A 15,106-nucleotide genomic window follows, 5' to 3' on the forward strand; every position below is an offset into this window, starting at 1 on the left:
TACTTTTATAATTCCTCCATCTCACTCCTCCCACCAAATTTCTAGTTTCTAGATAATCACAGATTTGCCGTACTAAAAATATGTATCCATTTTGTGGATTTTTATATAAAGAAAGGATACGATACGAACTTTTTTTGGTCTGGCTTCTTTGACTCAGCATAATTATTTTAAGGTTCATCCATGTTGAAACGTGTAGCAACAGTTTATTTCTTTTAATCCTGACTGGTATTCTATTGAATGGATATATATAATTATTTATTAAACCTATTCATGACATTAAGGTTTTTTCTAATTTTCTTATATTACCAATAAAGCTGCCATAACCCTTAAAGTACAAGTGTTTATATGGATACGTGCTTTCATTCCTTTTGGATGAATGCTGACAAGAGCAATGGCTAGGTGATATAAGTGTACATTTAACATTTTAAGAAACTACCAAACTGTTTTCCACAGTAGTTGTACTATTAGCCTTTCTGTCAACAGTATATGAGAGTTTGAATTCCTCCACATCTTTGCCAACATTTAGGACAGTCTTTTTAATTTTAGTCATTTTAATAGGTGTGTAGTAGTTTCAGATTGTGGTTTTACTTTGTGTATCTCTAATTACTAAGCATCTTCTCATGTGCTTATTTGCCATCATTTTGGTCGTGTCCCATTTTTTTGTCCATTTTGTTTATAACCTTGCTTATTTTCTTGTTGAGTTTTGACGGTCTTTGTTTTCTGGGTAGAATACCTTTTCAGATACATGCTTTACAAATATTTTTTCCCAGTGTATACCTGCTCTTTTTTAATTTTAATAAATCTTAGTTTATTAATTTGGCTTTTTATATGTTGTATTTTTGGTGTTGTACTTAAGAAATAACTGGCCAGTTGGTGGTCATAAAGACCTCTATTTCCTTCTAGAAGTTTCTCTGCTATTTCCTTCTAGAAGTTTTCTTTTAAATTTAGGTCTATGATCCACATTGTGTCACATTTTGTATATGATACAAGGTGTGAATACCAATTCGTTTCCTTGCTAATGGATATAGAATTGTTCCAGCATCATGTGTTGAAAAAACTATTCTTTCCACTGAATTTCATTTGTACTTTTATCAAAAATGAATTGTGCATATATATGTGGAACTCTTTTTAGCTCTCTAGTCTGTTGCATTGATCTGTTTATCTGCCTTTACATCAATACCACCATGTTTGTGTTACTGTGGTAGTGGTATTGTATTGGTGACTCTGGGTCCTCTGTATCTCCGTATAAATTTTAGAATCAGCTTATCAATGTCCAAGAATAGCCTGGTTAGATTCTTATTAGAATTGAGTTGAGCCTATAGATGAATTGGGAAAAATTGAGAGCTGTACAACATTTAGCTTTCCTATTTATGAACATGGCATATTTTATTTAGGTCTTTGACTTCTATAACCAATGTTATTTAAATTTCAGTACACAGAAAACCATTAAAATAGTATTTTTTATTTCAGTTTCCAATTGTTCATTACTATATAGAAAAATTTATTTTTATACAGTGATCTTATATCCTGCAACCTTGTGAAACTCAGTAGCTTTTATGTAGGTCAATTAGATTTTCTACATACAAAATCATGTCATTTGAGAGTGACATTTTACTTCTTCCTAACGTGGGTGCCTTTTTCCTTGCCTTATCATACTGGCAAGAATTTCAAATAAAACACTGAATAGATACAGTGGGGAATGGACATCCTTTTCTTATTCCTGGTCTTATGGAAAAAACATACAGCCTTTCACCTGAATATAGTATGATGTTACCTTGTAGGCTTTTCATACATGCTCTTTATTGTGTTGAGAAAATTCCCTTCTATGCCTACTTGGGTGGTAACTATTATCAGAAACGAGTGCTAGATCATGTCCAATGATTTTTCTGCCTTTATGAAGATGATTATGTTTTTCTTTATTAGTTTGTTAATACAATGAAATAATTGCTTTTGAATTTTTAACTTTGCATTCCAGGCACAAACTCCATGGTCATAATGTATGCTCATTTTAATATATTGCTGGATCTCATTTGCTAAAATTTTGTTGAGAATTGTATTCAGTGAAAGATAGTGGTCTGTAGTTTTCTTTTTTTGTAATAGGTCATGTTTTACTCTCAGTATAATGCTGAACTCTCCTTTTCACTTTTCTGAAAAAATTTAGAATTGGTATTGCTTCTTCCCTGAATGTTTAGTAGTATTTACCAATGAAACCATCTGAGCCTCATATTCTCTTTGTTGGAAGGATTTTATGTATAATTCACTTTCTTTAATGGGTGTAGAGCTATCCAGAGTATTTTTTCTTCCCTAGTGAGTTTCGGTAATTTTTGTCTTTCAAGTTATTAGTTCATTTCATCTAAGTTGCCAAATTTATTGGTATAAGGTTATTAATATTCTCATATTGTTTGTTATTTTAATAGCTGTAGAATTCTTAGTGATATAATCTCATTCCTGTTACTGATGATGTGTCTTTTTTTTCTCTTTTGCCTAATCAATCTTGCTGTAGGTTTAATTTATTGATCTTCTGAAAAAGTCAAATTTGTGTTTCATTAATTTTGTCTATTTACTCTGATCTTTATTTTTTTTCTTCTGCTTAATGTAGTTTAATTTGTTCCTCTATTTCCTTAAGGTGGAATATGGGCTCATTGATCTAAAACCTCTCTTCTTTATTATGGCATTTAGTGCTACAAATTTTCCCCTAGATATTATTTAAGCAGTATCCAAAAGTTTTTGATATGTTGTATATTCATTTTTACTCTGTTCAAAATACTTTTTAACTTCCTTTTTGATTTGTTCTTTGACTCATTGATTATTTAGAAATATGTAATTTAATTTCTAAATATTTTGAGATTTTCTAGAGATTATTCTGTTACTGACTTCTAATGTATCTCCATTGTTGTCACATGCTCTGCCAGATACCTAAATCCTTTTAAATTTATTGAGACTTTTTTATGGCCAGGGTATGATCTATTTTGGTATATGTTCTGTGTGTACTTGAAAAGAATGTGTATTCTGCTCTTCATAAAAGCAATGTTGTATTCATTTGCGAGGGTTGCCATAAGAGAATGCTACAGACATGGTAGCTTAAACAACAGAAACTTATTTTCTTATTTTCCAGAAACTTAAGTTCTGGAAGCCAGAAATCTGAAATCAAGGTATCATCAGATTTGGGTTGTTTTGAAGACTTGGATTGCAGATGGCCACCTTCTCACTATGTCCTCATATGGCCTATCCTCTGAATGCACACATCCTTCATGTCTTTTCCTCTTTTTTTTTTTTGAATTACCTAATTAATTTATTTTTTAATTTACATCCAAATTAGTTAGCATATAGTGCAACAATGATTTCAGGAGTAGATTCCTTAATGCCCCTTACCCATTTAACCCATCCCCCCTCCCACAAGCCCACGAACAACCCTCTTTGTTCTCTATATTTAAGAGTCTCTTACGTTTTGTCCCTGTCCATGTTTTTATATTATTTTTGCTTCCCTTCCCTTATGTTCATCTATGTTGTATCTTAAATTCCTCATATGAATGAATTCATATGATATTTGTCATTCTCTGAATAATCTCGCTTAGCATAATACCGTCCAGTTCCATCCACATAGTTGCAAATGGCAAGATTTCATTCTTTTTTGATTGCTGAGTAACACTCCATTGTGAATATATACTACATCTTGTTTATCCATCCATCCATTGATGGACATTTGGGATCTTTCCATACTTTGTCTTTTGTCAATCGCACTGCTATAAACATTGGGGTGCATGTGACCCTTTGAAACAGCACACCTGTATCCCTTGGATAAATACCTAGTAGTGCAATTGTTGGATCGAAAGGTAGTTCTATTTTTAATTTTTTGAGGAACCTCCATACTGTTTTCCAGAGTGGCTGTACCTCTCTGCATCCTCACCAACATCTGTCATATCCTGAGTTGTTAATTTTAGCCATTCTGACAAGTGTGAGGTGGTATCTCATTTGGTTTTGATTTGTGTTTCCCTGATGATGAGTGATCTTGAACATTTTTTCATGAGTCTATTAGCCATCTGGATTTCTTCTTTAGAGAAGTGTCTATTCATGTCTCTTGCCCATTTCTTCACTGGATTATTTGTTTTTTGGGTGTTGAGTTTGATAAGTTCTTTCTAGATTTTGGATACTCTTTTTCTGGTATGTCATTTGCAAATATCTTCTCCCATTCTGTCAGTTGCCTTTTAGTTTTGCTGATTGTTCCCTTTACTGTGCAGAAGTTTTTATTTTGATGAAGTCCCAATAGTTCATTTTTGCTTTTGTTTCCCTTGCCTTCAGAGAAGTGTTGACTAAGAAGTTGCTGCTTTCGAGGTCAAAGAGGTTTTGCCGCCTGCTTTCTCCTCAAGGATTTTTATGACTTCCTGTCTTACATTCAGGTCTCTCATCCATTTTGAGTTTCTTTTTGTGTATGGTGTAAGAAAGTGGTCCAGGTTCATTTTTCTGCATGTCGCTGTCCAGTTTTCCCAGCACCATTTGCTGAAGAGACTGTCTTATTCCATTGGATATTCTTGTGTACTTTGTCAAACATTAGTTGGCCATACATTTGTGGGTCCTTTTCTGGGTTCTCTCTTCTGTTCCATTGATCTGAGTGTCTGTTTTTGTGCCAGTACCGTACTGTCTTGATGATTACAGCTTTGTAATACATCTTGAAGTTCAGGATTGTGATGCCTCCAGCTTCAGTTTTCTTTTTGAAGATTGCTTTGGCTATTTGGGGTCTTTTCTAGTTCCAAATTTTAGGATTTTGTTCTAGCTCTGTGAAGAATGGTAGTGTTATTTTGATAGGGATTTCCTTGAATATGTAGATTCTTTTGGGTAATATCAACATTTTAACAATGTTTGTTCTTCCAATCCAGGAGCATGGAATATTTTTCCATTTGTGTGTGTGTGTCTTCTTCAATTTCTTTCATAAGTTTTCCTTAGTTTTCAGTGTATAGATTTTTCACCTATTTGGTTAGGTTTATTCCTAGGTATTTTATGTTTTTTGGTGCAATTGTAAATGGGATTGATTCCTTAATTTCTCTTTCGGTTGCTTCATTATTGGTGTATAGGAATGCAAATGATTTCTGTGCACTGATTTATATCCTGCAACTTTCCTGAATTCATGGATCAGTTCTAGTAGGTTTTTGGTGAGATCTTGTGGGTTTTCCATATAGAGTATCATGCCATCTGTGAAGAGTTGGAGTTTTGACTTCCTCCTGGCCGATGTGGATGCTTTTTAATACCTTGTGTTGTCTGATTGCTGAAGCTAAGACTTCCAGTACCATGTTGAATAACATTGGCGAGACTGGACATCTCTGTCATGCTCCTGACCTTAGGGGGAAAGCTCTCAGTTTTTCCCCATTGAGGATGATATTAGCAGTGGGTCTTTTATATATGGATTTTATGATCTTGTGGTATGATCCTTCTATCCCTACTTTCTTGAGGGCTTTTATCAAGAAAGGATGCTGTATTTTGTCAAATGCTTTCTCTGCATCTATTGAGAGGATCATGTGGTTCTTGTTCTTTTATTGATGCGATGTATCACATTGTTTTGTGGATATTGAACCAGCCCGGCATCTCAGATAAAAATCCTACTTGGTCATGGTGAATAATTCTTTTAATGATTGTTGGATTCACTTGACTAGTATCTTGTTGAGGACTTATGCATCCATGTTCATCAGGGAAATTGGTCTGTAGTTCTCCTTTTTAGTGGGGTCTTTGTCTGGTTTTGGAATCAAGGTAATGCTGGCTTCATAGAAAGAGTTTGGAAGTTTTCCTTCCATTTCTTTTTTTTTTTCTTTTTTTTTTCTTTTTTTCTTTTTCTTTTTCTTTTATTTTTTTTGAACAGTTTCAGAAGAATAGGTGTTAAGTCTTCTTCACGTGTTTGGTAGAATTCCCCTCTAAAGCCATCCAGCGCTGGACTCTAGTTTTTTTGGGAGATTTTTGATTACTAATTGAATTTCTTTGCTGGTTATGGGTCTGTTCAAATTTCTATTTCTTCCTGTTTCAGTTTTGGTTGTTTATATGTTTCTAGGAATTTTTCCATTTCTTCCACATTGCCCATTTTATTGGTATATAATTGCTCATAATATTCTTTTATTATTGTTTGTATTTCTGCAGTGTTGGTTGTGCTCTCTCCTATTTCATCCTTCATTTTATTTATTTGGGCCCTTTCCTTTTTCCTTTTTCTTTTTGATCAAACTGGCTAAGGATTTATTAATTTTGTTAATCCTTTCAAAGAACCAGCTCCTGGTTTCATTGATGTGTTCTGTTGTTGTTGTTGTTGTTGTTGTTGTTGTTGTTGTTTGGTTTCAATAGCATTGGTTTCTACTCTAATCACTATTATTTCCTTTATTCTGCCGGTTTGGGGTTTTATTTGCTATTTTTCCAGCTCTTTAAGGTGTAAGGTTAGGTTGTATCTGAGACCTTTATTCCTTCTTTAGGAAGGTCTGGATTGCTATATACTTTACTCTTATGACCACTTTGCTGTGTCCCAGAGGTTTTGTGCTGTGGTGTTATCATTTTCATTGGCTTCCATGTACTTTTTAATCTCCTTTTTAACTTCTTGGTTAGCAAATTCATTCTTTGGTAGGATGTTCTTTAGTTATTTGTTATCTTTCCAAATTTTTTCTTGTGGTTGATTTTGAGTTTCATAGCATTGTGGTCCGAAAATATGCTCAGTATGAACTTGATCTTTCTGTACTTGTTGAGGGCTGATTTGTGTCCCAGGATGTGATCTATTCTGGAGAATGCTCCACATGCACTCAAGAAAAATGTGTATTCTGCTTTAGGATTAAGTGTTCTGAATATATTTGTTAAGTCCATCTGGTCCAGAGTGTCATTCAAAGACATTGTTTCTTTGTTGATTTTCTGTTTAAATGATCTGTCCATTGTTGTAAGTGGGGTGTTGAAGTCCCCTACTATTATGGTATTATTATCTCTGAGTTTCTTTATGTTTGTGATTGATTTATGTATTTGGGTGTTTCCACATTAGGAGCATAAATGTTTACAATTGTTAGATCTTCTTGGTGGATAGACCCCTTAACCGCCATATAATGCCCTTCTTCATCTCTTGTTACAGTCTTTATTTTAAAGTCTAGATTGTCTAACACAAGTATGACTATTCTGGCTTTCTTTTGGAGGCCATTAGCATGATAGATGGTTCTTCATCCCCTTACTTTAAATCTGAAGGTGTCTTTAGATCTAAAATGGGTCTCTTATAAACAGCATATAAATGGATCTTGTTTTCTTATCCATTCTGTTACCCTATGTTTTTTGATTACAGCATTGAGTCCATTGATGTTTAGAGTGAGTACTGAAAGATATGAATTTATTGCCATTATGATGCTTGTAGAGTTGGGGTTTCTGGTGGCATCCTCTGGTCCTTTCTAGTCTTTGTTGCTTTTGGTATTTATTTATTTACATATACATATACATATGTATATGTGTGTGTATATATATATATGTATATATATATATATGTATATATATATATATTCATCTTTTCTCCCCTCAGAAAGTCCCCCTTAAAATTTCTTGCAGTGCTGGTTTAGTGGTCACAATCTCCTTTAATTTTTGTCTGTCTGGAAACTTTTTCTCTCTCCTTCTATTTTGAATGACAGCCTTGCTGGATAAAGAATTCTTGGCTGCATATTTTTCCAATTCAACACATTGAATATATTCTGCCACTGCTTTCTGGCTTGCCAAGTTTCTGTGAGTAGGTCTGCTGAGAACCTAATCTGTTTTCCCTTTTAGGTTAAGGTCTTTTTTTCCTTTGCTAACCTCATGATTCTTTCCTTGCCTGAAGATTTTGTGAATTTGACTATGATATGCCTTGTTGATGGTCGGTTTTTGTTGAATCTAATGGGAATTCTCTGTGTTTCTCAGATTTTTATGTCTTTGTCTTTCCCTAGGTTAGGGAGGTTTTCCACTATGATTTGCTCACATAAATTTTGTACTCCTTTTCCCCTCTCTTCATCTTCTGGGACTCCTATGATTCTGATATTATTCCTTTTTAATGAGTCACTGATTTCTCTAATAATTAAATCATGGTCTTTTGTCTTAGTCTCCCTCTTTTTTTCTGCTTCATTATTCTCCATAAGTTTGTCCTCTATATCCCTGATTTGCTGCTCTGGTTCATCCTTACTTGCCTCTGTGGCATCCATTTGAGATTGCTGCTCAGTTATAGAATTTTTTATTTCATCCTGACTAGCTTTTACTACTTTCATCTCCACAGAAAAGGATTCTAATCTATTTTCGACTCCAGCTAGTATTATTATTATCATGATTCTAAATTCTGGTTCAGACATCTTGCTTGTATCTGTGTTGACTAAGTCCCTGGCTGTTGTTTATTCCTGTTCTTTCTTTTGGGGTGTCATTTTGAAGGAAGAAAATGAATTAATAATTTAAAAAAATAATAGAATCAAACAATTAAAAACAACACAAATAAATCAAATAAAGGGTGCTAGATCCTAGGTGTGTTTTGGTCTTGTTGTTGAAAGAAACTTGACAGATTAGAGAAAAAAGGGAAAGATAAGAAAAGAAAAAGGAAAAGGAAAAAGGAAAACGTTTGAAAAACTGAAAAAATGAATACAGTAGAATAAAATTAAATGAGGGTAAAATAGAATTTTTAAAAGTTACAAAAAAGTAAAAAATGTAGTAGAAAAAAATAAAGAATAATCTTTTTAATAAAAATTGAATATAAAAAATAATTTTTTCTCTTTTTGTATTCAAGAACAAGAAAAGAAAAAAAGTTGAACAGAAGGACCAGTGAACAGAATGAAATACAATTGAAATTACATCTGGTTTCCCCTAGAAGCAAAACTATGAAGCACTTTATAGTCCATAAACTAAGCAGGCAGAGAGACTTGTGGTGTTCCTTAAGAATGTGGTTGGCCCAGTTGGGCGGGGCTTAGTGTATTGGCTTCGTTCTCCACTAGATGGCACTGCTTAGCTTACTGGGGTGGATTGTTCTAGTGCATGTAGGCATGTATGCACATGTGTAGGAGGGGTCAAAATGGCATCACCCAGCTACCCAGTTTATAGTATCAGAACTCTGTGCTCTCACCTATGGGCAATCAAGCACCCCGCCTTTGTCTCTAGCTTCTGTCTACTTCCTGCTTGTAGACTGTCTGTGACCAAGCCATCAGGCTGCCAGGCAGGACCTCCCTCCTGAGTTTTATCTCAGATGGTGCTGTGTTTCCCGACCCCTCACTTCTGAGGGACTGTGGCTTTGACCTGTTCTGACCCTCTGGGGGATGGTCTTGCTAAGCAATGGCCGGGCGCCGTCCCACCGCCAGAACCTTCATGAGACCGTGCTGCTGCTGATGTCCAGAGACCGACTAGGTGCCAACCCACCCCAGATAAAGTTTGTGTGATCATGTAGCAGCAGCATTTCAGGGATTATGGTAAATCAGAACACATATCAGGCACCAGGCTTCACCCTTAATATCCTTGTTCCAATACCAGCAAATGTGGTTATTTTCTGGGGTCTGCTGGGATGTTTTCCTGTGGTGAGGCCACACAGCCTCTACCAAATGTCCTCCCATCAGGAGAACCATGTCTCCCCATGTGGCCCGAAGACCCCTCAGACCTTGCTCTCTGCTCCTGGGGATTCACCCTTCTCACCACAGCACTGCTAGGTATCAAGCTGTGGAGTTTCAGACTCTGTGCTCCCCCTGTTTATAGAGTCTTAATGGAATTTAAACCTTCTCCTTTCTCCCTTTTTTGTTCAGCCCCTTGCAGCTGTTTCCACTCTTCCTTTTTTCTCCATGTGCTTTCAGGGTGAGGGGTGCTTTTCCCTTATTCTCCCCCCATCTCTGTCCTCTTCCAACAAGCAAAAACAGCTCCCTGCCCTCCATGCACACTCCCCCAGTTCACCTTTCCACACCATGTACCTGCTGAGTTCTGTGGTTCAGGTTGTTCAGATTGTTATGTTAATCCTCAAATAAGTTTTCTAGGTATGCAAGATGGTTTAGTGTTGATCTGGCTGCATTTCAGAGTTGAGAGACACAAAAAATGCTTCCATGATGTTCTACCATATTTGCCCCTGCTGTCTCTTCCTCTTAATTTTTAATTTTTTTTTATGTTTATTCATTTTTGAAAGAGAGAGACAGAGCACAAGCAGGGGTGGGGTAGAGAGAGAGGGGGACACAGAATCCGAAGGAGGCTCCAGGCTCTGAGCTGTCAGCACAAAGCCCAACGTGGGGCTCAAACTCACAAATCATGAGACTATGACCTGAGCCAAAGTCGATGCTCAACTGACTGAGCCACCTAAGCGCCCCTCTTCCTCTTAAAAGGACATCAGTCACAGTGGATTAGGATCCCACCCTGTGACCTCATTTAATCTTGATTTCTTTATTTGGGTGTTTAGAACCTTATATTTAACATGACCAATGATAAGGTTAGGTTTAAATCTATCTCCTTTTGCTATTTGTTTTCTTTTTGTCCCATCTATCCTTTGTTCCCTCTTTTCCTCTTTTCCAACCATCTCTTATTGAGTATTTTGTTGTTGTTGTTGTTGTTGTTGTTGAAATATATGAGGCATACAAGATTACATTAGTTTCATGTGTACAGCATAGTGATTCAACTTTTCTATACATTATACTCTGTTTACCACAAGTGTAGCTACCATCTGTCACCATAGAACACTATTATAATACCATTGATTCTATTCCCTATGCTGGACCTTTTATCCTCATAACTTATTCATTCCTTAACTAGAGGCCTCTATCCCTCACTCCCTTCACTCATTTTGCCTATTTGCCCTCCCATCTAACAACCATAAGTTTGTTTCCTATATTTATGGATCTGTTTCTGCTTTTTGTTTGTTCATTTGTGTGTGTGTGTGTGTTTTACATTCCACATATAAGTGAAATCACACAGTATTTGTCTTTCTCAGTCTGACTTATTTCACTTACATAGACCTAGAGGGTATAATGCTATGTTGTCGCAAATGGCAAGATCTCATTCTTTTTTATGGCTGACGAATTTTCGTGTGTGTGTGTGTGTGTGTGTGTGTGTGTGTGTATAAACCATTATTTATACATTCATCTATCGCTGGACACTTGGGTTGTTTCTATATCTTAGCTATTGTAAATAGTGCTGCAATAAACATAGGGGTGCATATATCTTTTCAAATTAGTGCTTTCATTTTCTTTGGGTAAATACCTATTAGTGGAAACACTGGATTATACAGTATTTCTGTTTTTAATTTTTTGAGGAAACTCTACTATTTTGCACGGTGGCTGCACAAATTTACATTCCCACCAGTAGGACACCAGAGTTTTCTCCACATTCTTGTCGACACTTATTATTTCTTGTTTTTTTGTCTCTAGCCATTCTGACAGGTAATATAAGGTAAGATAATATCTCACTGTTGTGTAGATTTGCATTTCCCTCATAATTACTGTTGTTGAGCATCTTCTCATGTGTCTATTGGCCAGTTACATGTCTTCCTTTGGAAAAATGTCTATTCAGGTCCTTTGTCCATTTTTAATTGGATTATTTATGTGTTTAGGTGTTCTATAAATTCTTTATATGTTTTGGATATTAAACCCTATTGGATATGTCATTTGCAAATATCTTCTCCCATTCATTATGCTGCCTTTTTGTTTTGTTGATAATTTCCTTCACTGTGCAATAATTTTTTACTTCAGTGTAGTCCTGATCATTTTTGTTTCTGTTTAACTTGCCTGAGGAGACATATCTAGAAAAATGTTGCTAAAACTGATGTCAAAGAAATTACTGCCTATGTTTTCTTCTAGGAGTTTTATGGCTTCAGGTCTCAAATTTAGGTCTTTAGTCCATTTTGAGTTTATTTTTGTGTGTAGTGTGAGTGGTCCAATTTCATTCTTTGGCATGTAGCTGTCTACTATTTATCAAAGGGACTGTCTTTCCCATTGTATATTCTTTTTTTTTTTTTTTTTTTTTCAACGTTTTTTATTTATTTTTGGGACAGAGAGAGACAGAGCATGAACGGGGGAGGGGCAGAGAGAGAAGGAGACACAGAATCAGAAACAGGCTCCAGGCTCCGAGCCATCAGCCCAGAGCCCGACGCGGGGCTCGAACTCACGGACCGCGAGATCGTGACCTGGCTGAAGTCAGACGCTTAACCGACTGCGCCACCCAGGCGCCCCCCATTGTATATTCTTAACCCCTTTTGTGATAGATTAATTGAAATATAAGCATAGGTTTATTTCTTTTTTTTTAAATTTTTTTTTCCTAATTTTTTTTTTTCAACGTTTATTTATTTTTGGGACAGAGAGAGACAGAGCATGAACGGGGGAGGGGCAGAGAGAGAGGGAGACACAGAATCGGAAACAGGCTCCAGGCTCCGAGCCATCAGCCCAGAGCCTGACGCGGGGCTCGAACTCACGGACCGCAAGATCGTGACCTGGCTGAAGTCGGACGCTTAACCGACTGCGCCACCCAGGCGCCCCTTAAATTTTTTTTTAACATTTATTTATTTTTGAGACAGAGCATGAATGGGGGAGGGGCAGAGAGAGAGGGAGACACAGAATCGGAAACAGGCTCCAGGCTCTGAGCCATCAGCCCAGAGCCTGACGCGGGGCTCCAACTCACGGACCGCAAGATCGTGACCTGAGCTGAAGTTGGACGCTCAACCGACTGGGCCACCCAGGCGCCCCAGCATAGGTTTATTTCTAGAGATTGAGTTTTATGATTTTTATGATTCTATTTTCTCTCTTTAGTTGTCTTACTAGTTGTAACTCTTTATTTTGTTATTGCTTTAGGGTTTATAGTATGTATCTTTAATTTACCACAGTCTATCTTCTAGTGATATTCTACAACTTCACAAATAGTGCAAGAACCTTACATTAGTATAGCAACTTATCTTTCCTCTTGGCCTATCATTGTTAGGCATTTTACTTTTACATATTAATACATCATGCTAAATTGATATTATTTATGTTTAAATAGTAAATTGCCTTTTAGAAAGAATTAAATGACAAAAATATTGTGCATATTTACCTATATAGTTACTATTTCCAGTGCTCTTTATCTCTTTGTGTGGATACATCGTTTTTCTTCTGCCTGAATGTCCTTTAATCTTCCTTGTAGGGTGGGTCTGGTGGTTATGAATTCTCTTAGCTTTTATATGCGTAAAAGGTGTTTTACTTTAAAAAAAAAAAAGATATTCACTAAATAATTCTAGATGATAAGTTTTTTTTCCAGTATTTAAAGATGTTGCTCCACTGCCTTCTCCCTTGCATTCTTTCCAATGAGACATCTGCCATAATCCTTATCTTGGTTGTACTATATATCATGTGTCTTTTCTGCCTCCTTTAAAGGTTTTCTTTCTATCACTGGCTTTGAGAAACTTGATTTTGGTTGGTGTAGTTTCTTCATATTTGTTGTGCTTAGGTTTATTCAAGCCTTTTGGATCTGTGGGTTTAGAGGTTTTATCAAACTTGGAAAATCTTTTGCCATTATTTCTTCAAATACCTTTGCTGTCCCTGTTCTCTGGGCAGATATTAAAATTATATGTGTGTTTGGGGCGCCTGGGTGGCGCAGTCGGTTAAGCGTCCGACTTCAGCCAGGTCACGATCTCGCGGTCCGTGAGTTCGAGCCCCGCGTCAGGCTCTGGGCTGATGGCTCGGAGCCTGGAGCCTGTTTCCAATTCTGTGTCTCCCTCTCTCTCTGCCCCTCCCCCGTTCATGCTCTGTCTCTCTCTGTCCCAAAAATAAATAAACGTTGAAAAAAAAATTTTATAAAAAAAAATAAAATTATATCTGTGTTATACTGCCTGAAGCTTCCCCATAGCTCACTGATGCTCTGTTCATTATTTTTATTATTTTTTTTCCACTTTTATTTTGGGTAGTTTTTACTGCTATGTCTTCAAGTTCACTAATCTTTTTCTGCAATATCATATCAGTGCTAGTATCATCCAGTGTTTTTTGCATCTTACACATTTTAGTTTTCATCTCTAGAAATTCACTTTGGGTATTTTTAAAAATATCTTTCATGTATTAACTTCTTGACATGTGGATTATAGTTATAATAACAGTTTTATTTTCCCTGTGTGATGACTCTAACATCTAGGCAAGTTCTAGATTGATTTCAAATTATTTATTTTTCTCATTATGGGCAACATTTTCCTGTTATTTCCTATTGTTTTTTATTCCTAAAATATTCTTTAATTTTGTCCTGGGTTAAATTACTTGAAACCATTTGACCTTTTTGAGTCTAGCTTTTAAGATTTATTAGGTGGGACCAGAACTGTTTAGTGTGGGGCTAATTATTCCCCATTCTCAAGGCAATACCCTCTTGAATACTTCTTCCAATACCCCACAAATTATGCTGTTTAAAACATGCTCAGGAGAACCAAATTACTTCTCGATATTAGCATAAGTTAAACCCATTTTAAAAAGTAAATCAGGGGCGCCTGGGTGGCGCAGTCAGTTAAGCGTCCGACTTCAGCCAGGTCACGATCTCGCGGTCCGTGAGTTCGAGCCCCGCGTCAGGCTCTGGGCTGATGGCTTGGAGCCTGGAGCCTGTTTCCGATTCTGTGTCTCCCTCTCTCTCTGCCCCTCCCCCGTTCATGCTCTGTCTCTCTCTGTCCCAAAAAAAAAATAAATAAACGTTGAAAAAAAAATTAAAAAAAAAATAAATAAAAAAAAATAAAATAAAAAGAAAATCAGCTACAACATCCATGTCATGTATCCCAGAGACAGGAATTCTAGATTTTCACAAGTTTGAACAGTCCACATCACTGCTTTCATCTATCTGCTTATAATATGAGACCAGATATCCTCAAACAGAAAAATAAATTTGAGTTTACCTCCACCTTCTGTATGTACAAACTCAAATAAGGCTAACTGTCCAAGTCTTCTCTCTCTTAGGTCCTCATGTGCGTTACATCCAAAAACCGGACAACAGGCCCTGTTCCATCACTGATTCTGTCAAACGGTTCCCCAAAGAGGATGCCACCGAGGGGAATGCCACAAGCCCACCGCAGAACCCACCCACCAACCTCACTGTGGTCACTGTGGAAGGGTGTCCCTCATTTGTCATCCTTGACTGGGAAAAGCCACTAAATGATACTGTCACTGGTAAGATCATGATGTGAGCACTTGTACTATGGTGG

General features: G+C 36.5%; 1 protein-coding gene across 1 annotated transcript in view; it reads left to right on the forward strand.

Annotated features, from left to right (window-relative positions):
* Positions 1-15,106, forward strand: part of LOC115523333 (ABI family member 3 binding protein) — a 270,902-nt gene that overhangs the window by 229,582 nt on the left and 26,214 nt on the right. The window contains exon 59 of the mRNA XM_030329269.1: positions 14,862-15,071. Within this exon, the coding sequence (XP_030185129.1) occupies positions 14,862-15,071 (210 nt within the window). The remainder of the gene's footprint in view (positions 1-14,861; positions 15,072-15,106) is intronic.

Source organism: Lynx canadensis, chromosome C2 (genome assembly GCF_007474595.2).
Source record: "Lynx canadensis isolate LIC74 chromosome C2, mLynCan4.pri.v2, whole genome shotgun sequence".
In the NCBI taxonomy this organism is placed as follows: Eukaryota; Metazoa; Chordata; class Mammalia; order Carnivora; family Felidae; genus Lynx; species Lynx canadensis.